The sequence below is a fragment of the Microtus pennsylvanicus genome, chromosome 11 (assembly GCF_037038515.1).
Source record: "Microtus pennsylvanicus isolate mMicPen1 chromosome 11, mMicPen1.hap1, whole genome shotgun sequence".
Lineage (NCBI taxonomy): Eukaryota > Metazoa > Chordata > Mammalia > Rodentia > Cricetidae > Microtus > Microtus pennsylvanicus.
In genome coordinates this window covers 71,200,873-71,224,750 of record NC_134589.1, presented here as the reverse complement: position 1 = coordinate 71,224,750, position 23,878 = coordinate 71,200,873, and the positions used below count along the sequence as shown (strand labels likewise).

General features: G+C 40.1%; 1 protein-coding gene across 2 annotated transcripts in view; it reads right to left on the bottom strand.

The window, feature by feature from the left end:
- Canx (calnexin) overlaps positions 1-23,878 on the bottom strand; it is a 33,757-nt gene that overhangs the window by 7,444 nt on the left and 2,435 nt on the right. For both annotated transcript variants that reach the window (XM_075992782.1, XM_075992783.1), the window contains 7 exons: positions 9,806-9,986; positions 8,316-8,389; positions 6,957-7,015; positions 5,431-5,572; positions 4,966-5,047; positions 3,908-4,100; positions 1,472-1,661 (listed from right to left, as the gene is read on the bottom strand). In XM_075992782.1, the coding sequence (XP_075848897.1) occupies positions 1,472-1,661; positions 3,908-4,100; positions 4,966-5,047; positions 5,431-5,572; positions 6,957-7,015; positions 8,316-8,389; positions 9,806-9,979 (914 nt within the window). In that variant the 5' untranslated portion in view covers positions 9,980-9,986. The remainder of the gene's footprint in view (positions 1-1,471; positions 1,662-3,907; positions 4,101-4,965; positions 5,048-5,430; positions 5,573-6,956; positions 7,016-8,315; positions 8,390-9,805; positions 9,987-23,878) is intronic.

The following is a 23,878-nucleotide window of genomic DNA, read 5'->3' as shown; positions in this document are numbered from 1 at the left end:
TTAAACAAAACAGAAAACACCAGCTATGACAACACTGGCCAGAGAAGCAAAGCAGTCAATGTTGTCTCTTAGAAAACTGAACTAATTTAACCTAGAAAATATTTGTAAATCATGTATCTGAACCTACTGAAACTCACTGAAAACAGCAGCCAAGGATCATGTACACATTTCTTTACTGGAACTATAGGAATAATCAAGAGTCAGAGGAAAAGATGTGCAACATACAAATAAACACAAATTTAAAATTAGCTGGGTGTGGTTGCGCACACCTATAATTCAAGCACTTGGGAGGCAGAAAGATCCCTCTTAGTTTGAGGCCACCCTGGTCTATATAGGTTCCAGGTCAGCTAGGGTTATATGATAAGATTCTGTCTCAAAAATAAATTTCAAGAAATATTTTTATTAAACAAACAAATAAACCCACAATACCGAAAAAAAACAAAAACATGAGAGCTGCAGAGATGGCTCACTGGTTAAGAACACTGGCTGTTTTTCCAGAGGACCCGGGTTCAATTCCCAGGACCCACAAAGCAGCTCAAAACTGTATCTTCAGTTGTATCTTCAATTCTAGGGAACCTGACACCTTCAAATAAGCAAAACATCAATGTACATAAAAAAGAAAATATCAATTAAAAAATTCAGAATATTAGCTTTAAATGTGGATGTAGTGGAGTATCACCCAGTAACACAGCACATTTAGTAAGTATGTGAAGACCCTGGGTTCAATCCCTAGCACAAGAACTCAATAAAAACCAGTAGGAAAGAAGCACTGAAATGGCTGGATCAAGACACTGCCACAAGCCAACTCTGTCAGTGCAAAGAAACCACAACAGTTTTAGCATCCTGTAGTTTATAAAATGGTGAGAGATAATTTATATTATCACTACTGGGTTCTTTCCTGCCACAGTAATTGGTACTCTTCTCCCCTATAATATTGCATAAATTCCCCATTCTCTTCTTGCAATGGACACAAGGTCTTACTTTGTAGCTCAAACTAGCTTCTGTTAGGATCCAGGCATTATACTGGCCCGCCTTCTGTCAGTTTGCAGGATGTGTCCACTGGCATTCCGGCAAATACCTAACCCAGGGGGGCCCTACAGTTGTCATGCATTGCGTGGCCACGCCATGTGGCTGCATAGTGATCTGTATGCATGCAAAAAGGGTCCCTTACAAGCAATTTCCACCTGCTCCTCACTCTTACTCACCATTCCTAGTTGACTGTCACACCCCCTTCACCTCCCTCAATAAACTCCTACATGAGTTTATTGTATATTGTGTTTCGTTCTCTCTCTGCCACTGCTTGACAACTACAGCTTCACCTTACAATATTTCTTTTGCCTTAGCCTCCTGAATACTCAGATTACAAATTATTTAAACAATCAGATTTCATTCAACCAACATTTAGATGTTCAAGCTATGTGGAATACACATAATATTTGCTAATACTCAATGATGGAGAGTCAAGATTTACCAGTCATCTGGCTTGACAGCATCTGGATCTGGTATTTTGGCCCTTTCATCCCAGTCTGCAGGCTTCCGGTCTTCTGGGTCCTCAATTTCACGTGAAGGGTTTACAGGAGGAGTCATGTCATTTAGCAGATTTCCACTGTTCACAACAGACTGGTCAACTAATATTTCAAAACTATTGTCTGGGTTCAAGACTGAAAAGAAGTTTAAATGCAATTAAAAATATTGACTTAACCACTCATCCCAACATTTCCATCAATCCAACACAACAGATCATGTTTTCTAGAGAAAGAACCAGTGAGTAGTCATGGACAAAGAGCTCAGGGTACTGGGGTCAGAGTGTTAGTCAACAAAGCCTAGTTCTTAAGAGCCTGGAGGCCTCAATGCCATTTTCTTGGGGTCCTAGAAATTACAAATGATAATTTAATAAGGTATTTTTTTCCCTCCAATCTGGAGGATCAACCCTACGGTCTTGTACACACTAGACAAGCATTCTTACCCTGGAGCTATCAAATAATTGCTAAACTATTTAATAATAATAGTATTTATCAATTTAATAATAGTAACTATTATTATTATTTAACTATTAAAATAGTTAAAGGAGCTGGATTAATAGTTCAGTGGTTAAGAGAGCTCTTACTGCTCTACCAGTAGACCAGCGTTCAATCCCATTATCTACATGGCTGCTCACAAACTTCTATAACTTCAGTAGCAAAGGATATGACAACATTTTCTGGTTTCTATGGGCACTAAGCACACATATGGTGCATAAACATGCATTGAAGAAAAACACCCATACACATAAATGATAATTAAAAATAAATAAGGGGCTGGAGAGATTGTTCAGTGGATGAAAATTTTGGTTGCTCTTCCAAAGGACCCAGGTTTGGTCCATGATACCCACATAGTAAGGTAGCTGACAACCATCTGTAACTTCAGTTCCAGGTCTAGTCAACACCCTCTTTTGAGCTGAGGGCACAGCATGCACATGATGTACATACATACACACAGGCAAAACACCCATAAACATAAAACTTAAAAAGTTGGAAAATTTATGACACCAGGTCAGACATGGTAGTGCATTTCTCTAAGACCAGCACATGCTAGACAACCCAGGTTTGAGGCTAGGATAGGTTATGTAGCAAGACTCTGTCTCAAAAAACAATAAAAAAAAAAACTTGTTGGGCATGGTGGCACACTCCTATGATCTTAGCACCTGGGTGATAGAAGCACGGTCAAAGTCATTCTCAGCTACCCAGGAAGTCTGAGGTCAGCCCGAGCAACAACCAAAAACAATGGCCAGGTAATGGCATGTGCCTTTAATCCTAACATTTGGGAGGCAGAGACATCTGGATCTCTGTGAGTCTGAGGGCAGGCTGGTCTACATAATGAGTTCCCAGACAGCTAGAGCTACACAGTGAGACACAGTCTCAAAACAACCACAACAAAAAGAAAGAAATGAAGGAAGGAAGAAAGGAAGGGCTGGTGAAATGGCATATCAGCATATAAAGGCGCTTGCTACACAATCCCAATTAGATCCCAATAACCTACATTAGGGCTGGAAAGAAAACAATCAACCACAACCCACAAAGGTCTTCTTCACTGATAGAATCCAGTGGTTAAGAGCAGTATTTGGGAGACAGAGGCAGGAGGATCTCTGAATTTTAGGACAGCCTGGGATCCACAGGAAATTACTGTCTCAAACACCAAAAACAATTTTTTTTTCTCAGATTGTAAAAACATCATAACTTGTTGATTGATGTAGTGAAGAAATCTTAACTCCTATTGCTATATAAAGGAACAGAAGACAATCTGCTCTACAACTTTGCAGTTCAAATGCTTACATGCAACACATTACTTATGAAAAAGAAACTAGCTCACCTACAGGTAATAAATATTGGAAAGCTAATATTTCATTGTAATTTTTAATATAATAATTCAGGAAGTTTTCAGTCATTAGTAGTTCTAGTGCAACTTCAGGTACAACTGGAAACTTCCAGTCTTAATTGGCCAGTACCCATGAAGGGAGCTCTCTAAAACTGACCTCACTTTATTCCTTCTCAGCACACTGGCCCCGGGCCCTCAGCACAGTCTTTCATACTCTTGGTATTAGCACATATTTTCTTTCTGCACTAAACCTGTAACCATGGAAGTTATTTTACACACATGACATCGAGACCTTCTTAGTCACCATACATTTTCTCCTCTCCATCAAATTCTCCTTTGAGCCCATAAGCAGTTCAGTAGTTTCCTGGTGAGTGAGAGAGCACGGTCTGTTATCCACTTTCATTGTAAGGTAATAGACAGGGTCTTTCCCAAAGACCTTTTATACAGAAACGGCTTAATTGTAAGCATCAGTAGTCTTCAAGTCTGCAAACTTCACATTAACCAGATGATAAGTACACAATGTCTTATACTCCCAACAGCTGGTTTTTCTTACTTAATGTGTAAAGATGTGTTTTCTTGTCAGTGAAATAGGTCTTCAGATCTGCATCTGGCCTCTTAGCATGCTTTTCTTCATATACACCTGTCTTGGGGTTTTTGTGGCGAAAGATGAAGTGCAGTTTGTAGTCTTCTCCACATTTATCTGGACCAAACATAATAGTATAGGGAGTCTTGTCGTGGAACTGATCCTTAAGACACAAAGGTGGAGTGGTTTAATAACTCTAGTCAAAAAACTCAAAAAGCAATCTTTGAAAAGTATATAATACTTCCTCATCATAAAACTCCATACAAGGGGTAGAGAGAAGGCTTAGAGGTGAAGAGCATTGGTTGCTCTTCCAGAATACAGGTTCAATTCCCAGCACCCATATAGCATCTCACAACTGTCTGTAATCCAACTCAGTAATTGGACACCTTTATACAGGTAAAACACCAATGCACTAAAAACATAAAAAAAATTCCATACAAATTAGCCTATTAAAGAAAACCTCAAGTTTTACAGAGCTTGTTTCAATACAAACGAAAAAAAAAAACAACTAGTAATCACCACAAATATTAAAATGCTGAAGAAAACAAAGTTACATGCATATAAGTTTCTTTCAAAAACAAGAAATAAGTGTGAGAAAACAGAAAATTGCCAGGCCATGGCTTTAATCCCTAAGGAAGAGGCAGGTGGATCTCTGGGAGAGTTCAAAAGGCCTGCTATATCTACACAGCAAGTTCCAAGCCTGCCAGGGATACACAGTGAGATCCTATGTCAAAATAAAATAAACAAAACCACAAAACAAACAAACAAACAAACAAAAACTCTAAAGATTCCAGTTAATAAACCAGAGATAAAATACAGCTAGAGCTTCAACAGTTACCTTTTCAAGTCACAAGCCCATCAGTATCAAGCCTCCATGGCTTAACAGCAGAACAGCCTTTATTTTCAGAGGTCTTACAAACTTTTCTTTTTGTTAAGTGATGGAAATTGAACCCAGGGCCCTATGGTAGGTCCCTACCCTACCATTGAGCTCTTAAAACAAATTCTACATAAGCAGACAGAGTACCTACCAAGTTGAGTTCTGAGGTCTTGGAAAGCAGCTTCACATAGGCTCCACCACACTCTATTCCATTCTGAAAATTAACCTCATACCTAGTTTCAGAGAGAAAAGCAAAAAATTTCCTTGGCATTTTGAAAGAATTTCCTAATTGATTCCTCCCCAGCCTGGTCATATGATCAGCTCCCCACAAAGGATTTGATCCTTTACTGTTTTCATGTGGCCACTCAAACATTAAAAAAAAAAAATTAATCCTTAATGCAAATTCAGACATTTGCTTGCTATCAAGAGGGTAAACAATCAGGCTGCTTTGAAGTAACTTGCTAAGCAGTTAAAAACAAACCACTCAACATGTTCAACTTTACACAAAATTCCTATTGTAAACAATTCATGGGTTTTTTAGTGTATGTTAAGTTTTAAATCATCAACTGAGATTACAGTTTCTAAATAAACTCTATCAAGTAGGCACTGAACTTACTGAACAATGAGAGGCTTTGTATCAAACAGGAAGGGTTTGTTCAGTTTGGCAGAGATGGCATGATGCTTGGCCCGAGACATCAGTATAAGTCCTTTATCACCTGGAAGCTTTGTATCCTTCATTTCATCTACCTCCCACTTTCCTAAAAGACAATACAAAAAGGTTTTCCACTGTTACCCATACCATGTAGTCTTAAAATGGTAATAACCTAAATTCCAGGCCCTATAAGTATCGCAATGATCAATGTTTATTTACCTGTAAGCTAAGTTACTATAGAGTGCATGTGTATCTGTCAAATGGTAGCACATGGTTTGGAAATAACTGTAACTTATTCATTATACCTAAAGAAGAACTTCCATTTCTAACACGGTAATTAAATAGGTCTATTTCTATCAAATACAAAGCCAGATACAAAGATAGTATAATTCCTAAGGAAAAAAATCTGAAAGTATCTCCTTTTTAAACTATTTTCAGCAAGGCAAAATGGCACAAGCTTTTACTCTCAGCACGTAGGAGGCAGAGGCAGGAATTGAGTTTTAGGTCAGCCTGGTCTACAGAACATGTTCCAAGACAGCTAAGAACACAGAGAGAAACCCTGTCTCAAAAATAAATAATTTTTCAGCTGTGCATGAATAAAGGCACAGCCTTTAATCACAGAACTTGGGAGGCAGATGTAAACCTATGACTTGGAGGAAAGCTTGCTCTACACAGAAGGTTTGAATGGAGCCAAGTCTTAACCTGAACAAGGAGGACACCAATAGACATGCCAGTTCACAAGAGGGAAACCCTTAGACAACTATAAACAATTTCAGAGTGTTGAGAGTGGGAGAAATAGTCTTCCTAGGAACAGCTCCCAAATTGGTTACCAAGTGGTTAGCCCTGAAATCATATACACGCAAATACCTTTGTATACAAAATGAGCAGGTTGTATTTATATACTTAGGGGAAAATATGTAATAAAAATAAAGGCCATGAATTTGAACGAGAGTAGTGGGGTGCATGGGAAGGGCTAGAGGAAGGAAAGAGGGAAAATAATGTGTTTAACCTCAGAGATAAAATAGTTTTAAAAGTAAAACAAAATATTGTTTTTATTTCTGTTTGTAAGTGTCTATTATGTGAATCTATTATGTAAGTCTATTATGTGAATACCCATGGAGTGTTTATAATCAATCCCCAGAGCTTGAGTTACAGGTGGTTGTGAGCCACTAACACAGGTGATAGGAACCAAACATGGCTCTAGAAAGCAATACATGCTCCTGATTGCTGAACTCTAGCCCCAAGCATCTTTTGACTTAGTCTTAAGGCCATGGACCTAGAGGATAACCCCAGCATGAGCATATGGGCAACACAAATTGTAAAGAGTGGACTTTAAGTTGGGAGGAGGGGGGCATAAGAGTGTGATCAATACATTACACGTACATATAAAATTCTCAAAAATTAAAAAACATGCTATGTTTTAAAAAGAGAGATGCCATGGAGTCAACATGCCACTTTGATATCATACTGTATCTAGAATATATTCTCACCATCGTATTTGGCAATTTCATCATCAGTGTCATCTTTTTTGGCTTTAGATAAAATCCACCTGTAATTAAGACAAACCTCAGAGTTAAAATTCAAGTGACAGTAAGTACTGTTTCAAGTAGCATCTTTCCTATTCCATCTAGCCTACTTAGCAGGGCTCAAGAGAAAAAAGAAAATTCCCAAACAATGAAATATAGAGTAGAAGAACAGGAATAAAAGCAAGAGGCCAAATTCCAGGACAACTTTCAGGTACAACACTGCAGATGTACCACTGGACATGCCTGTTCAAACCATATCCCACTTATTTATATTCATTTTCATTTGTTCATTAATTCATTTTCAATTATTTTAAACTTTACATCCTGGCCTGATTCATTTATTTTAAATTTTACGTCTTGGCTATGTGGTGGTAGCACACAACTTTAATCCCAGCAGAAGCAGGCGGATCTCTGTGAGTCCAAGGTCAGTCAGGTCTACAGAGTTAAGTTCTAGGACAGTCAGGCCTACATAGAGCTACAAAGAGAAACTGTTTCTCTCAAAAAGCCAAAAGATAAAATAAATAAAATAAAAACAAAGCACAAAAATCTTTACATCCCAGCTGGGCGGTGGTGGTGCACGCCTTTAATCCCAGCACTCGGGAAGCAGAGGCAGGTGGATCTCGAGTTCGAGGCCAGCCTGGTCTACAAGAGTTAGTTCCAGGACAGGCTCCAAAAGTTGCAGAGAAACTCTGTCTCAAAAAACAAAAAAACGAAACAAAACAAAAAATTCTTTACATCTACTCTCCTCCTAGTCTCACCCCATCCCTCCCATCTGGTTTTCTATTCAGAAAACAGTGGGTCTCCCATGGATATCAACAAAACATAGTATATTAATTTGAAGGTAAGACTAAACATCTCCCTCCCCTTGTTTTAAGGCTAAGCAAGGCAACATAGTATAAAGAGTAGGGTCCCAAAAGCCAGCAAAAGACTTAGAGACAGTCTAACTGTTAGGAGTTCCACAAGAGGACCAAGCTACACAACTGTAACATATGTGCAGAGGGCCTAGGTCAGTCCTATGAAGGCTCCCTGGTTGTCAATTCAGTCTCTATGAGCTCCTATGCTGAGGTTAGGGTTCTAAGGGTTTTGTTTGTTTGTTTGTTTGTTTTGTGACGTTCTTGACTCCTCTTATTCCTACAATCCTTCCTCTCTTCGGCAGGATTCTCAAAGGCCCAATTTTTAAGGCTGTATCTCTCTTGCCTCCCACGTATGACACTAGGTTCAACCCCAATACTGCTTAAAAAGAAGCAGGAACTTTCCCACTATTCTCTTTCTTATTTACAAGCCATGCACCTTTCAAACTTTTACCCCCAGGAAAACACTTACCCTGACAGAGACCCTCTGTCAAAGGAGTCAGCAAAATAAACCTCCCCTGTTGGAACTGGAGCTTTGTAGGCGACCTGTGTTAAACACAAAGTATAATTTAATTACGAAGTAAAATTTTAAGTTGAGCAGTGGTGGCACATGCCTATCTAGCACTTGGGAGTTCGAGGCTAGACTGGTCTACAGAGCAAGTTCCAGGACAGCCAGGAAGGCTACAAAGAAAAACTCTGTCTCAAACAAAACCAAAACCTTTTAACCAAGCACTGTGACACAAGTCTGCAATCCCAGCCTTTCAGAAGGACCACAAATCCCAGACCATGTTGTGTTTGAAGAGAGGGACATTTAGTGACATTCTGTAGTGTACTCTCTTGGTTTGATTTCAATTGTCACAGCTGTCCCTGAATTCAATCCACATGTAACCAAAGGTTGCTAGAAGGCTTAGCAAATATCTTTTGAAAACAATCTTTTTGGGGATGGGAGTTCCTGGGGATCAAATTCAGAGTCTTACATTATCGGGTTATATGATTATGTTAAGGTGTGTTACTTTTGTTTATGTTGCATTTGTTTAACTCTGTTTAGCTGTGATACTTAGCCTGTCTAAAAACCTGATAATCTAATAAAGCTCTGAATGGCCAATAGCGAGGCAGGAGAAAGGATAGGTGGGGCTGGCAGGCAGAGAGAGAATATATAGAAGGAGACAACTAGAAGTTTGCTGGAGAAGTAGCTAGAGAAGGAGAACATCAGAGGCCAGCCATCCAGCTATAGAGCAATCCACAGAATAAGAGTAAGATTTACATAAGTAAGAGAATAGGAAAGCCCAGAAACAAAATACTATGGGGATAAGTTAAGAAAGCTGGCAAGAAGCTGGGTGGTGGTGGCGCACGCCTTTAATCCCAGCACTCAGGAGGCAGCGGCAGGCGGATCTCTGTGAGTTCGAGACCAGCCTGGTCTACAGAGCTAGTTCCAGGACAGGCTTCAAAGCCACAGAGAAACCCTGTCTGGAAAAACAAAAAAAAAAAACAAAAAAAAAACAAAAAAAAAAGAAAGCTGGCAAGAAACAAGCCAAGCTAAAGTCAGACATTTATAACTGAGAATAAGACTCCTTGTGTGATTCATTTGGAAGCTAGGTGGCAGGGCCCCCCCAAAAGAGCCGAAAGAATAAAAAACATCATACTACATTACATATGCTAGGCAAGCACTCTACCACTAAATTATATATTCCCAGACTCTGGCTTCCTTTATTTTATTTATTTTTTAATTTTTAAACCAAGAGAGGAAGAAAGAGAGAGAGCGAGAGAGAGCAAGAGAGAGAGAGAGATCAAGTAGGGTGTGGTGGCCCAACCCTTTAATCCAAGCACTCAGGAAACAGAGGCAGGTGGGTCTCTGAGTTCAAGGCCAGCCTTATCTATCAGGACAATCAGGGATACGAAGAGAAACACTGTCTTGAAATACCAAAAGGAAAAAGAAAGGGAAAAGAAGGATCTACTTCAAACCTTTGGAGATGAAGGAGTGGTGGTATCTGATTTCGATTTTGAATCTTCTACCTCTTCAATAACATCATCAAGATCATCTTCAATATCAATCATGTCATCATCATGTCCATCATGAGCCTGAATAGCTCCAGTTCCAAGGACCAGTAGCAAACACAATAACCACTTCCCTTCCATGATCTACCTGCAAAAAGAACAGAACGTAAGATGTGCTGTCTTCCACTTTAAATTTCATAAAAACTTCACCTGCTCCTTGTTTCAAATCAAAGAATTAAAAGAAATACTGTATTTCAACCTACAAAAAAGGAAAAGTGAACGGGGTGTGATGGCGCACACCTTTAATTCCAGTACTTTGAAGGCAGAGGCAGGCAGATCTCTGAGAGTCTGAGGACAACCTGGTCTATAAAGCAAGTTCCAGGACAGTCAGGGCTGTTACACAGAGAAACAAGGGAGAAAAAAGGTATGTGTGTGTGCTGCAGGGGAAGGGAGAGTGAACCCTGGGAGATGAAAGGATTTTCCTAAAAATCAGTTAATTAAAAGCAACACTCGAGCATATCTAACTATACCAATATAAACTGAATGTTCTGGTACATACTTGTACTATCACTCTGATGGCTGAGACAGGAAAACCCTGAATTCAATCAAGGCCAGCCTGAATCACGTGAAACCCTGTCTCTTTCTCTCACATACAAAGTCAAACAATACCAAGGGTATTAAATTAACTAGTTTAATTATATTTATTTACGATGTGCTAATACCAAGGGTATTAAATTAACTAGTTTAATTATATTTATTTACGATGTGCTCCCTTCCTGAGAGCTAGCAAAAGAACTTTCAGGAGTCTTTCCTTCTACCAACAGAGCCTAGGGATCTAATTTAAGTCATCAGGTGTGGTGGTAAGCACCTTTACCCACAAGCCACCTCCTTAACTCTTAATCTGTTTCATAATGTCCAAAATATCTTTCACATCTAATTTACAGTAACTATTGATTAAAATACTAAAATGAAATAACAGAGGCAACAAATAATTTGGTTCACATTTAAAGACTTACTATGAACATTGCTGCTCATTTGGAAATTAGTGTTCTAAGAGTCCATTAAGCAGAGTACAAACTACTGCAATCTATCATCTTCTAAGCACTTAGGTCTTTGTGGATTAAACTGGATTGTCAAGGGTGGTAGGTAGGCCCTTTTTTTTGGGGGGGGGGGGGGATTTGTGACAGGGTTTCTCCGTAGCTTTTTGGTTCCTGTCCTGGAACTAGCTCTTGTAGACCAGGCTGGCCTCGAACTCACAGAGATCCGCCTGCTTCTGCCTCCCGAGTGCTGGGATTAAAGGCGTGCGCCACCACCGCCCGGCAAGTCAAGAAATTTTCAACCTCCCCATACACACTAATGTTCATTATCCATTCCCCCCTACTACTGTCTTAGCTCACTACTAAAAAATTCTTAACATAGAAATTCTGAGAAGCTCTTGGTTGAACCTTACTCCTCCCCTGAGCACCTATCTATTAAACCCCATGTGAAAATATATTGAACTCTTCAATAAAGCACAGCTGCTAAGAAAGAAAGAAAACAGCCAGCCACGGTAATAAATACAACTTAATAAATACCAGCAAATGAAGCAGAAGAGGCAGATCTCTGAGTTCTAGGCTAGTATGGTAAAACAAGTCCAGCTAGTAAAGGTTATGCAGTGAGATCCTATCTCAAACAAAACAAAAACATCAAAATGTACAGGTGCCAAGTATTTTCCTGTGACTTTTCTCTTGGTGACTCACATAGTGTGACTATCACCTTTGACTCTGGCTACACTGTTAACTTTTGCCCACTGGCTGTCTTTCTTGAAGACTGTTTCTTCCCATGTTCTCAAAGCAACATAAACCCACAATTTCTGCTAAAACTCAGTATATTGTTGTAAAAAGGCTGAGGTACAAAAATTAAAAAAACATTATGAAGCTTTTACTAAAATTATAATCCAGATAGAAGATACAATAGTAAATTGACAGAAGTCAGAACTCTTGCATACCAAGAGTGAGATTGTAAAATAGTACAGGTACTAGGGAGAAACAGCTATCATACAATCAATCCAGCAACTTCAGTTCTGGTGGTACAACCAAAATAAGTAAAAGCAGGTTTTCAGAGGAATCTGCACATCCGTGTTCACCACTATCACAATTACTAAGTAATACGAACCAGCTACAAAAGGGCAGATACTGTATGATACCTTTTACATTAAGACAATGGTTTTCAACTTGTGGGTCTTGACCCCTTCCCTCAGGGAGGTTGTGAAAGACCCTTTCACAGGGGTAGCAATCAGATATCCTGCATATCAGATATTTTTATTAAGATTCCTAACAGTAGCAAAATCATAGCTATGAAGTAGCAACAAAAATAACTTTATGGGGGCTGGAAGTCAAACCTGGGTCGTACAATAACAAGCGTTCTTAGCCAGTGAGCTATCTCTTCAGCCTACATAGGGTGTCCACATACATAGGTAGAGAAACAGAACTGTGATAAGTGATGAAGGAAGAAGCAAAGGAGAGTTTAATATGAAGAGTCTGAAAAGGTTCTGGAGATCCACTTCATGATGGTGTAAATATGTTTAGTGCTACTGAACTGCATATTTAAAATAGTTAATATATGCTGGGTGGTGGTGGCACACACCTTTAATCCCAGCACCTGGGAGGCAGAGGCAGGAGAATCTCTTGTGAGTTTGAGGCCAGCCTGGTCCAGAGTGAGTTCCAGGACAGCCAAGGTTACAGAGAGAAATCACCTCATAAAAACAAAACAAACAAACAAAAACAACAAATACCACAATTGAGGACCGATGAGATACCTCAGTGAGTAAAGCACAACTTGAGTTCCACTCCCAGAACCCACATGGTGAACCTAAAAAACTAAAGTTGTCCACCTCTACAGATGTGCTGTGGCGCTCGTACACACAAGCATGCAGGAACAAAATAAATAAATTTTTAGAATTGAGCTAGAAAACATCATATTGAGTGAAGTAACCCAAACTCAGAAAGACAATTATCGAATGTACTCACTCATAAGTGGTTTTTAGACATAAAGCAAAGAAAACCAGTCTACAAATCACAATCACAGAGAACCTAGACAACAATGAGGACCCTAAGAGAGACATACATGGATCTAATCTACATGGGAAGTAGAAAAAGACAAGATCTCCTGAGTCAATTAGGAGCATGGGGACCATGGGAGAGGGCTGTAGAAAGTAGAGCAGAGAAAAATGTACAGCTCAATTAAAAATCAATAAAAAAAGATAGCATAAAAATTTTTAGATTTATCTGTATGAGTGTTTTGCCTACAAAGGTCAGATTCTGTGTAACTGGAATTATGGATGAGTGTGAACCACCATTTTGGCGATGAGAAATAAACCCAGGCCCTCTACAATGCTCGTAATCACTGAGCCATCTTCCTAGTCCCACAAAATTCTTTTTAAAACTTGTAACTTTTTTTTTAATAAACAAGAAAAAGGAAAGAGAGGGGAGGGAGGAAAGAAACAGAGAAAGGCTGAACTTAATTTTTTTCTCTTTACTTTGCAGGCCAGTCTGAAACAAAAAAGGGAAAAGGAAATGGGACCAATTTACTCTACTGACCAAAATGTAAACTAATTTGTTCTAATGCTAAACTACAAATTCCTTATAAACTCCACTATATATATATATATATATATATATATATATATATATATATATATATATATATATATATTTAAGACTTTTTTAAGAGATGGAGAGCTGGGAGTGGTGGTGCACGCTTTAATCCCCGCACTTGGAAGGCAGAGGGAGGCAGATCTCTGTGAGTTTGAGGCCAGCCTGGTCTATAGCAAGTTCCATAACAACTAGGGCTGTCTGGTACATAGAGAAACCCTGTTTTTTTTTTTTTTTTTTTTTTTTTTTTTTGGTTTTTCGAGACAGGGTTTCTCTGTGGCTTTGGAGCCTGTCCTGGAACTACCTCTGTAGACCAGGCTGGTCTCGAACTCACAGAGATCCGCCTGCCTCTGCCTCCCGAGTGCTGGGATTAAAGGCGTGCGCCACCATCGCCCGGCGAGAAACCCTGTTTTGAAAAACCAAAAGAGAAAAAAAAGAGACAGAGATGGAATGATGGCTCAGCAGTTGCAAGTGCTTCCTGTCTTCCAGAGAACCCAAGTTCAGTTCCCAGCACCACTGTCAAGAGGATTACACCTGTCTATAACCCCAAGTCCAGGGGGATACAACAACCTAGCCTTTACAGACACCTGCACTCATGTGCACATAACCTCCTACAAACACACAGACACATATACATAATTAAAAGTAAAAATAAATATTTAAAAAATACTTGGGTATGTTACAGGTTCTTTAAAAAACAATACTTCTGGCGGAGTGGAATGACTAAATGCTCAAGCTGTATGAGCAGCTGTCTGGGAAGAAGGGAAGCTGTGAAGGACAGCAGTCTAAGGGACACCCAGACACCCACAGTATTGTCAAGCTATACAAAGCACGCTGTTTCTCCTTTCTTCCTACTCCTCGCAGGTGGTCCTGAGCTGTGCTAGAAGTTTAGGGTAATTTCCTGCTGCCCATCCTTATGATTCTAATAATCACATCTCAGTTTATGTTGGCTTGAATTTAGGCTACATCTGGGGGGTGTTTGGTGTTCTAATAGAGTCATCGTATTGTTAACTTAATATTTGCAACTCTGAAGAGTAAGACACTCTACTGAGACCAGGTCCACGTGGGAGAGGGTGAGGGTTAGTATTGTCTGTATGTGGTTTGACAAGGACTCAGACCAGAACCAGACAGTGGCCTCTTCTGAGATGTGTTTTTAGAGTCTTGTACCCCGACTGAAACAACCCAAGGCTTACATATCAGCTAATCCCTAACAGTCCAGCTCAGGTGGCTACACAAGTGTGGATGTCCTGTAACTCTAAAGATCAGGGCTTTTTTTCTAAAGATCTGTGTTGAAACATGGCCATGGAGAGAGGGGCTAAACCTTGCTTCTAAGTAGTGTGAGCAAGTCACTGGAGTTGCTGGGTGTGTTAATTGGGTCTATCACAAAAATAAAAGGTATTGGATTCAGAAAAGAAAACTTCTCTTTTAAAACCATATAGTAAAGGACGATCACAAACTGGGAGAAAATATTTACAAAACACACATTTACAAAACAAACATACAAAAGACTTGATTTCAACATACAAAGAAAAAGCCCTCACCAACAAGAAAGAATCCAATTAGAATCTAAGCAAAATCTGGGAGAACATCTCAGCAGTAAAGTCCATGCCTCGGTACTTTAGAGGCCCTGAGCTGAGTCAACAACCTGTACCCAAAATTCTAAAGGCAATCAAACTATACTTCCAACAGGTGAATGAAATCCGTACAATGGAATTTTGTTTAATCACTGAAAGAAATGATCAAGCACAAAGGTGAATTTTAAAGTGTGCTGCTAACTAAGTAAAAGAGATCAGACCGCAGAATTCCAATTACTTACATTCTGAAAGGGGTAGAACTAGAGACTGTACCATAAAAATCAACTCTGTATGAGCTGGGCATGGTAGTGCATGCCTTTAATCCCAGTACTTGGGAGGCAAAGGCAGGAGGATCTCTGAGTTCAAGGCCAGCCTAGTCTACAGAGTGAGTTCTGGGACAGTCAATGCTACACAGAGAGACCCTGACTTGAAAAACAACAAAAATAAAAACCAAACCAAAGTACTATACTAGCTCAGAGAGTTGTTTCTACCATAGCAGATGGGTCAATGACTCTGATAGTGCAATAGCATATCTGAACAATTAAGTATATGGTAGATGGAAGCCACTTTTTTTGTTAGAATAGAAATTTACAGATAAGCAAGCAGAGGCTGGAAGAATCTACATGGCAATGCAAATAGAATTAGAGATATCTGTATGAATGCTTAGCTTAACAGTCGCATAAATATGTTTGTGTGTATTTACATATATACACCGGTTGGAATGCATACATACTTCCTTGTTGTCAACTCAGAAGACCCACAGAAATGAAGGACACTACATTACTATAACCATCAATAGGCCAAATGTTTAGTTTCTAATATTCTTCAGTAAAAGGAAAGAACATTCCTGAAATAGCTGATCCTAAGAGAACTGGATAATATGCAAGACAAGTCTGGAAGCTACATATGGTGGCACATACCTATAACCCTGACACTCAGGAAGCTAAGTGAGGCAGACCAGCTATATAGTAAGACTGTCTTAATAACAAAAGGGGGGGGGAACCTAAGTACCTACCGCCAGAGAGGAAGTGATCAATGAAACACTCATTCACAGAAGGACATCAGAGAAATACAGTTTACTGATCAAACTCAAAGGTTTAAGGATGAATAGTTTGAGCAACAAAATTAGCATATTGGATTATACACTCAAAATATTTAAGTTTCTACAAATCTATGATGATCCAAATACATGCGTATGGAACAAAGCCCTTGCATAGACTCCAGAATCCACTGACACTGCATCTTCAGCTAACGCGGGCAATCCTTATCTCCAGGCTGCACTGTCACAGCCTTCTAAAGGGAACAAAAAGGAGGGGAAGAAGAACTTTATAGTGTAGAAAGCTGGCAGATTATCTCAGCCCGCTTTGATCACGGCCAGCATCAACAGAAATAGGCTATATTGAGAGCATAAATCCTTGATAACAATGTGATAAAGGTGGTACTAGAACATTTGATCTTCCCCCTAAAACCCATGTCTGCAGTAGGATAACGGTCAGGCAAATCCCAGATATTCTACAAAACACCTCTGCAGTTTTCCTCAAAACAAACAAAAAACCAAAACCAAACAAAACAAGACAACAAAAATAAGTTTGAAAAACTTTCAAAAGAAACTACCGCTACAAGGTGCCTAAGGAAACCTGTGTCTTTCAAAGTTTAACAAGACTAACAAGTAACCACTCCTGGCTATTATTCATACATCTTAATCTCTACAATGATAACACTTTTTTTTTGCCCACTCCAAATCTTTTATATTTATATCTATAGTTTCCTAAGGCAGAAGCAGGCTGTGAGTTCAAGGTCAGCTTGATTTACATAGTGAGTTCCAATACAGTCAGAGTTATTTAGAGACCCTGTCTCAAAAACAAACAAAAAAAGCAATATGGTTTTGTTTTTTACATTTATTTATTGTGGGCGGTGGTCAGAAAACTACTTTCAACTTCTAGGGTCTGTTCTCTTTCCCTCTTTCCACCACGTGGGGCTTAGGAATTGAACTCAGGATATCAAACTTGGCAGTAAGCATCTTTACCCACTGAACCAACAGAGCAATAGGTTGTTTTTGTAGGAAAAAAAAAAAAAGCAGGGAACAGATTAGAGCTTAAAAGTAGAGTACCTAGCCGGGCGATGGTGGCGCACGCCTTTAATCCCAGCACTCGGGAGGCAGAGGCAGGCGGATCTCTGTGAGTTCGAGACTAGCCTGGTCTACAGAGCTAGTTCCAGGACAGGTTCCAAAGCCACAGAGAAACCCTGTCTCGAAAAACCAAAAAAAAAAAAAAAAAAGTAGAGTACCTGCCTAGCATGCTACAAGTCCCAGTCTTTGCAGCCAATGTGGAAAACAATCAGCAGAGCTCTAAAGAGCTCTAAAGCCACAGTTAGTGGAATTTTAAAGCTCAAGGGGAAGTCAATACAGAGATTATCTTACTCCTATACAGAAACACATTTCCTACAGTTCTTTTCTAAGGTAAGGCTTCTGGCATTCATATATACTATTTTTTTCCAGACTCTGACATAATTTTATTTTCTGCTTACAAGACATATCACTTTCTGGTTTTTTTTAAGTTCTTCATTTACTGTTTTTCCTACAGTGCTTGAACTCAGTGACCCCGCACATGCTTACCACATGCTTTATCAATGAGCTACATCCTCAGCCTTGCCTACTACTCTTCAGAATCACCCTATCATCTTACACAAGCACACAGGATTCTGCCATTTAAGTTTGTTGTCATAGACGCCCTCTGAGCTGGGATGAAAATGCCAGGCTGTGTGGCTACCAGCTGCAAATACAAACAACTATCTCAATGTATGTCCTTGTAAAAAATCTGTTTTCCACTTTTTATTTCCCTTCTGGTAGTGCTGAGTAATAAAACCAGACCTTGTCTGTTACGCAGCCTAAATCTTTGTCTTGTGAAATTACAAATTACTAGTGTCTTAAACCTTCAGGAGACAGTAATTAGAAATCAAAGCCACAGTCATGAAAATCTTAACATCTGAGCCTACTGAAAGGACGACTTCTCCCAAAACCGGCTTAAGTTATATTACAAACCTGAATTTCACATGGCTTTGCCGTTAATGCAAACAATAAAACCAAGGGTAAAGAAAGAACAACTAACATACATACTACATGACACAAGAACTGATTTATCATCCAGAACTTTAAAAAAGCTGCTCAAGTCCAAGACTGTTTTCCAGCAGTCACATAACTGGACATTACACAAACTCTGTGGGGACCAAGTAGAAGATGCATCTGGGACCTAGCAGAGCACTGATACACTAAAATGGGCTACTGGTGGTACACTATAGCACTCAGGCGACTAAGGAGGGATCAGCAGTTACAGAATGTACAAGGCCAGCCAGAGTCACATAAGGGATCTCTCAAAGAAATCAAACAAGGCCTGGCAAGATAGCAGCTCAGCGAGTAAAGATACTTGCCACCAAGCCAAAGTTTGATCACCAGAGCCTACATGATTTTGAGAATTGACTCCTGGAAGGTGCCCTCATACTTCCACACATGAGCTATGACACCTGTGCTCCCTCCCCAATTGTTTTAAAAAAAAAAAAACCCACAACGCCAAAAGGGGAAAAAGTCCAAAGATAAATTGTTCTTAGAACTAGAAACTACGGGCTGGAGAGATGGCTCAGTGGTTAAGAGCACTGCCTACTCTTCCAAAGGTCCTGAGTTCAATTTCCGGCAACCACATGGCGGCTCACAACCATCTGTAATGAGGTCTGGTGCCCTCTTCTGGCCTGCAGATATACACACAGACAGAATATTGTATACACAATAAATAATAATAATAATAAAAAGAACTAGAAACTACACACATAAAAGTGAGTGTGGTCTGACTATTCTCTTAAGAGCACACCCATGAAAAAGACCTGGCTTGAATTTTACAGTTACCTGTCTATAAGGAGATGCTCAGCGGTCACTGGGTACAAAGACTGTTCTGTATATTTTTGCCACTTCTCAAGTGCTAGGGCCTCTGCATCTTAGCCTGGCATTCAGCATTCTATTGCTGAGCTTCATGTCTAGTGCTTCATTTGTTTGTTTAATTGGTTGGTTTTTCGAGACCAGGCTTCTCTTTAGCTTTGGAGCCTGTCCTGGAATTCTCTTTGCTCTGTAGACCAGGCTGGCCTTGAACTCACAGAGATCCTCCTGCCTCTGCCTCCCAAGTGCTGGGATTAAAGGTGTGCACCACCACTACCTGGCATCCTTGGGTTTTTTGAGACAGAACTTCACTATGTAATCCAAGCTAGCCTCAAACTTAATGATCTCCCTGCCTCCTCCTCCATGGCAAGAATTAAATGCATCCACCACCATATCTGGCTTACTTTTGTAAGTTAAGTCTATAATTACTTCAAATCTTCAAAAAAAATTACTAAATCATTGAAGATAGCTTTGTAATTAAAAGGCAGTGCTGGGTTCAGAACCCAGCTCCTCCAAGAGTACTGAACTGGGAGTGGAAGGAAAAAAGAGTACTGAACCACATCTCCAGTAAATTAAAATTAATTTACATTAAATTTAAGAAGGCAGAGGCAGGAGGATGTGTGTGAGTTCAAGGCCAGCCTGGTCTTACAGAGCAGAGAGTTCCAGAATAGGCTCCAAAGCTACAGGAGCTGTCTCAAAACACACACACACACAAATAAATAAATTAATTAATTAAAAAAATGTGAGCTTAATAACATTTAGTATTACTGAATTTAGAAGGATGTGAAAGGCTGGGAAGGGCTGGGAATCACTAACCACTTAGCCTTAGTTTAATAGAAAACCTTAGGCCAATCGCAGACCCTATCTTAAAAACAAGGTGGACTGCTCGAGGTGGCTTTCTGGCCTCAATGCACACACATGTATGGCCGCCCATATAAATGTGACACACCCTTGCACATGCCCACAAGTTTAAGGTATGTTACCTAGCATGTGAAAGCCCTAGCTAGATTTGCTCTCCAGTAATCAAATAATCTGCAAATGACCTAAAATCAAACATAAAGCATGGGCAAATATACACAAAGCCAAGAAAATACATTATTTACAACATGAAGACTCAGACAGAGAAACAGGGCCTAGTTTCAGGACCAAAGGAATCTTCAAGACCATCTATCTATTCACATTTCACTGCAACACACTCAGCATTTAGAATGGCTAAAATCCTAGTGGTGGAAACTTCAGATTTTATTATTCTGCAGTGCTGATGATCAAAACCAGAGCCGAGTGATGGACAAGAACCCTGCGTCAGGCCGGGCGGATCTCTGTGAGTTTGAGGTCAGCCTGGTCTACAAGAGCTAGTTCCAGGACAGGCTCCAAAAGCTACAGAGAAACCCTGTCTCAAAAAACCCTGCCTCAGAGCTGTGTTCTCTGCACCCAGCTTCAGGTTCCTGATTCTGAAACTTCCATTCCTTATTATCAAGGCAATTCAGTGCTGGGGAAGACTGTTCTAGTTTCTCCAAATTCTGTGCAGCCTTGGTCAAGCTCATCCAGTCCTCCTTTCTCTAGTTTATAAACCTTAGACTTTAAAAACAGAACTACTGCCCAATGCCTGTACTTTAAAAATATTATTTTTAAAGTCCTCGACCAAAGCACAGACTATGGACATCCTCATGACCTCCAGCAGCAACAGGGAACATGAATATTAACGTGGCCCTCAGTGGCAGCACAGACCATCCATGGACATCCGCATGGCTTCTGGTGGTCATACTGACCACAGACAATTGGCATGGTCTCAGATGGCAGCATGAATCACAGGCATCAACAGGCCTCAGGCCTAACAGCCCAGGCCACATATAGCCATAGGTCCTCCAGTAGTAAACAGACCACGGACATCGCCATGGTCTCTGGTGGCAGCAAAGCCCATGAAGGCCTTTCAAGGAGGCCCAGTCCAGAAACGAACCTATCTCCATCTCAGACATCCTGCAGTTGCTCAGAGCCAGGGTGATTATGCAGCTGAGCTGCAAGTTTGGGGGCAGAGCCTGCACAAACTCAAGCTGCTGCACACCACCCTCGGCCCTACTCAGCATCAACACATTCCCTCAGTGACCAAAGCCATACTACACACCTGCTGTTGCCATTGTCTCTAAATCTGCCTCTCTCCGTGCACCCACTGCCCTGTTCCAATATCCTTCCCCTTCTCCATCACACATTTGTTCATCAAAGTAGCTTTGCAAAAAGAAAAAAATTTAAAAAAAAATATTATTTTTTTTAGTTTCATGTTTGAGAGTTTACCTTCATGTATGTCTACATATCATGTGAGTGCCTGATGCCAAGGAGGCTAGAAGAAGGCATCAGATCCTCTGGAACTGGAGTTACAGATGGTTGTGAGCCATCATGTAGGTACTAGGAGCTGAAGCAGGATAGGTCCTCTGGAACGGCAATCAGTGCTGCTAACCACTGAATCATCTCTCCAGCCTCCAAATACTTCTTATCGAATTTAAAAACAAATTCACGCAGGGCATGGTGTTATAGACCTATAACTCCAGTACTCAAGAGGCAGAACAGAATGATCACAAGCTCGAAGTCAGTTTGGTGTACATTGTGAATTCCAGGCCAGCCAACGCTACCAAGTACGACCCTATTTCAAAAATCAAAAAGAAACTTCAATTTCTTCCCTTTATAAAAATTACAGGAATAAAACTGGATGGTAGTGGCGCACACCTTTAATCCCGGCACTCAGGAGGGAGAGGCTGGCAGATCACTGAGTTCGAGACCAGCTCTGGTCTACAAAGCGAGTTCCAGGACAGGCTCCAAAGCTACAGAGAAACCGTCTCGAAAAATAAAATTACAGGAACAGTAAAATGACCAAATGTTCTTGGTTGTTCTAAAATAAATATTAAGTAATTTTTGAAATAGTACACAGAATTTTTAAACGTGATTTCTTTGTAAGCTATGACTTCATTCCAGCATAATACTGACATGAATGTATCACAGGTCCAGGTGTCTTCCTCCATTTCCTTCCAACTTGTTTTCTGATAGGTGGTCTCTCAGAGAACCTGAAGCCCCACATGGGGCTACCTAGTCAATGAGCTCCAAGGTCCCACTTGTCTCCAGCTGACAATCTGAACTCATCCCTAATGTCTGCACAACAGGTCAGGCACTTCAGCATCTGAGCCATCTAATCGGCCCTCATCTGACAGTCTTTAAAAAATTTTAGGTTGCCTAATAATCCCCACATAAACTCCAGGGAAGTCTATCATCACCATTTTATATTTGCCCAAGAGCACAAATTCAAATGTTTTGAACACAAATTCAAATCACAATGCCTGATTAGCTACTTAATAACGTGGGTCAACTACTCATCTCTGGATCTTGGTTTCTTCTCTAAGCCAATACTAAGTCTTACCTCTAAGAACTGCTAAGTTAAGAATATGTAAACTGCTTTATAATAAGGCCTGTTTTACAGCATGTGCTCAATATTAGTAGTGACTGCTTACTAATATTTATATGTCAATTTTTAATGGTTCCAAAAACAAATTTTATTTTTTTACTTTTGGACAGGGTTTGTGTAGTCTTGGCTGTCCTGGAACTAGCTCTGCAGACCAGGCTGGCCTTGAATTTACAGAGATCCACCTGTCTCTGCCTCCCTAGTGCTGGGATTAATACCAACACCACCAAGCACAAAACTGAATTGTAAGGCAAATGCTCTAAACTTTATATTGGGAGAAAATAAGCAATTATATTTATTTATCTTATTTTGTGCGGGTACTACTTTCAGCAGTCAGTTCTGTCCCTCCACCAAGTGGCTCCTAGAGAAATGGACCTCTAGTCACTAGGTCTGGTATCAAGTGTCCTGATCCACTAAGCAACTTACTGGCCCAAAAATAAGCACTTAAAAAAAGAACTTTGTTGCCAGATAATGGTGGTACATGCCTTTAATCCCAGCACTCAGGAGGCAGAAGCAGGTGGCGTATCTCTGTGAGTTCAAGACTAGCCTGGTCTACAGAGTGAGTTCCAGGGCAGTTACACAAAGAAACCTTGTCTGAGGGGGTAAGGGGAGAACAAAATTTAGTAGAACCAGCAGGAAGGCACAGAAAGTAAATGCTCTTGTAAAGAAGGCTTACAAATTGAGTTCAATCCCTAATACCCACATAGTAAAAGGGAGGAATCAACTCTGAAAAATCATACTGATTTCACTCACGCCCTCATGCCATTGCACTTGCATGCACAAAAATAAATGTAATAAAATGCTTGTAAAACTCAGAACAACTGCTGAGGGGTGGTGGCACATGCTGTTAATCCCAACATGCCACTAGGGAAGCAGAGGCAGGCATATCTCTGTGAGTTCGAGGCCAATTTTGCCTACAAAGTTCGGGGACAGCCAGGGCATTACAGAGAAACCCTTCCTCAAACAAAGCAAAACAAAACAAAAAAACAAACCAAAAAAACCCAGAACATTTCTTAAGGAAAATACATACAAGTCTAAATAAAAAACAAGTATTCAAGATGGCACACTCCTGTAGTCTCCGTTACTTAGGCAGCTGAAGTTGGATGGATACGTGAGGCAAGAATTTCAAGATCCCCTTGGCAGTAAGGGATATAACTAAGAGGTAGTGTTTTCCTAATCATTAAATTCAAAGTCTTAGGTTCAATTCTCAGTATTTGGAGAGGGTAGGTGGTGGGGGTAACATCCTGGGAACGGTATTATCTGTGACCTGCTCTAAAAATGAGATCTCTAATATCTTACTCACATTTTTAGACTTGCAGCTATTTGTTCAAGTGCTAGGGATAGAGAGCCCTGTCTCTCAAGCTTGCTAGGCAAGAACTCTACATACAACATCGTATCTTCTTAGATTTTTTTTTCATTGACTGTAACATTAGAAGTGTTTTCTTTCAGTAAATTTTCCCCTATTAA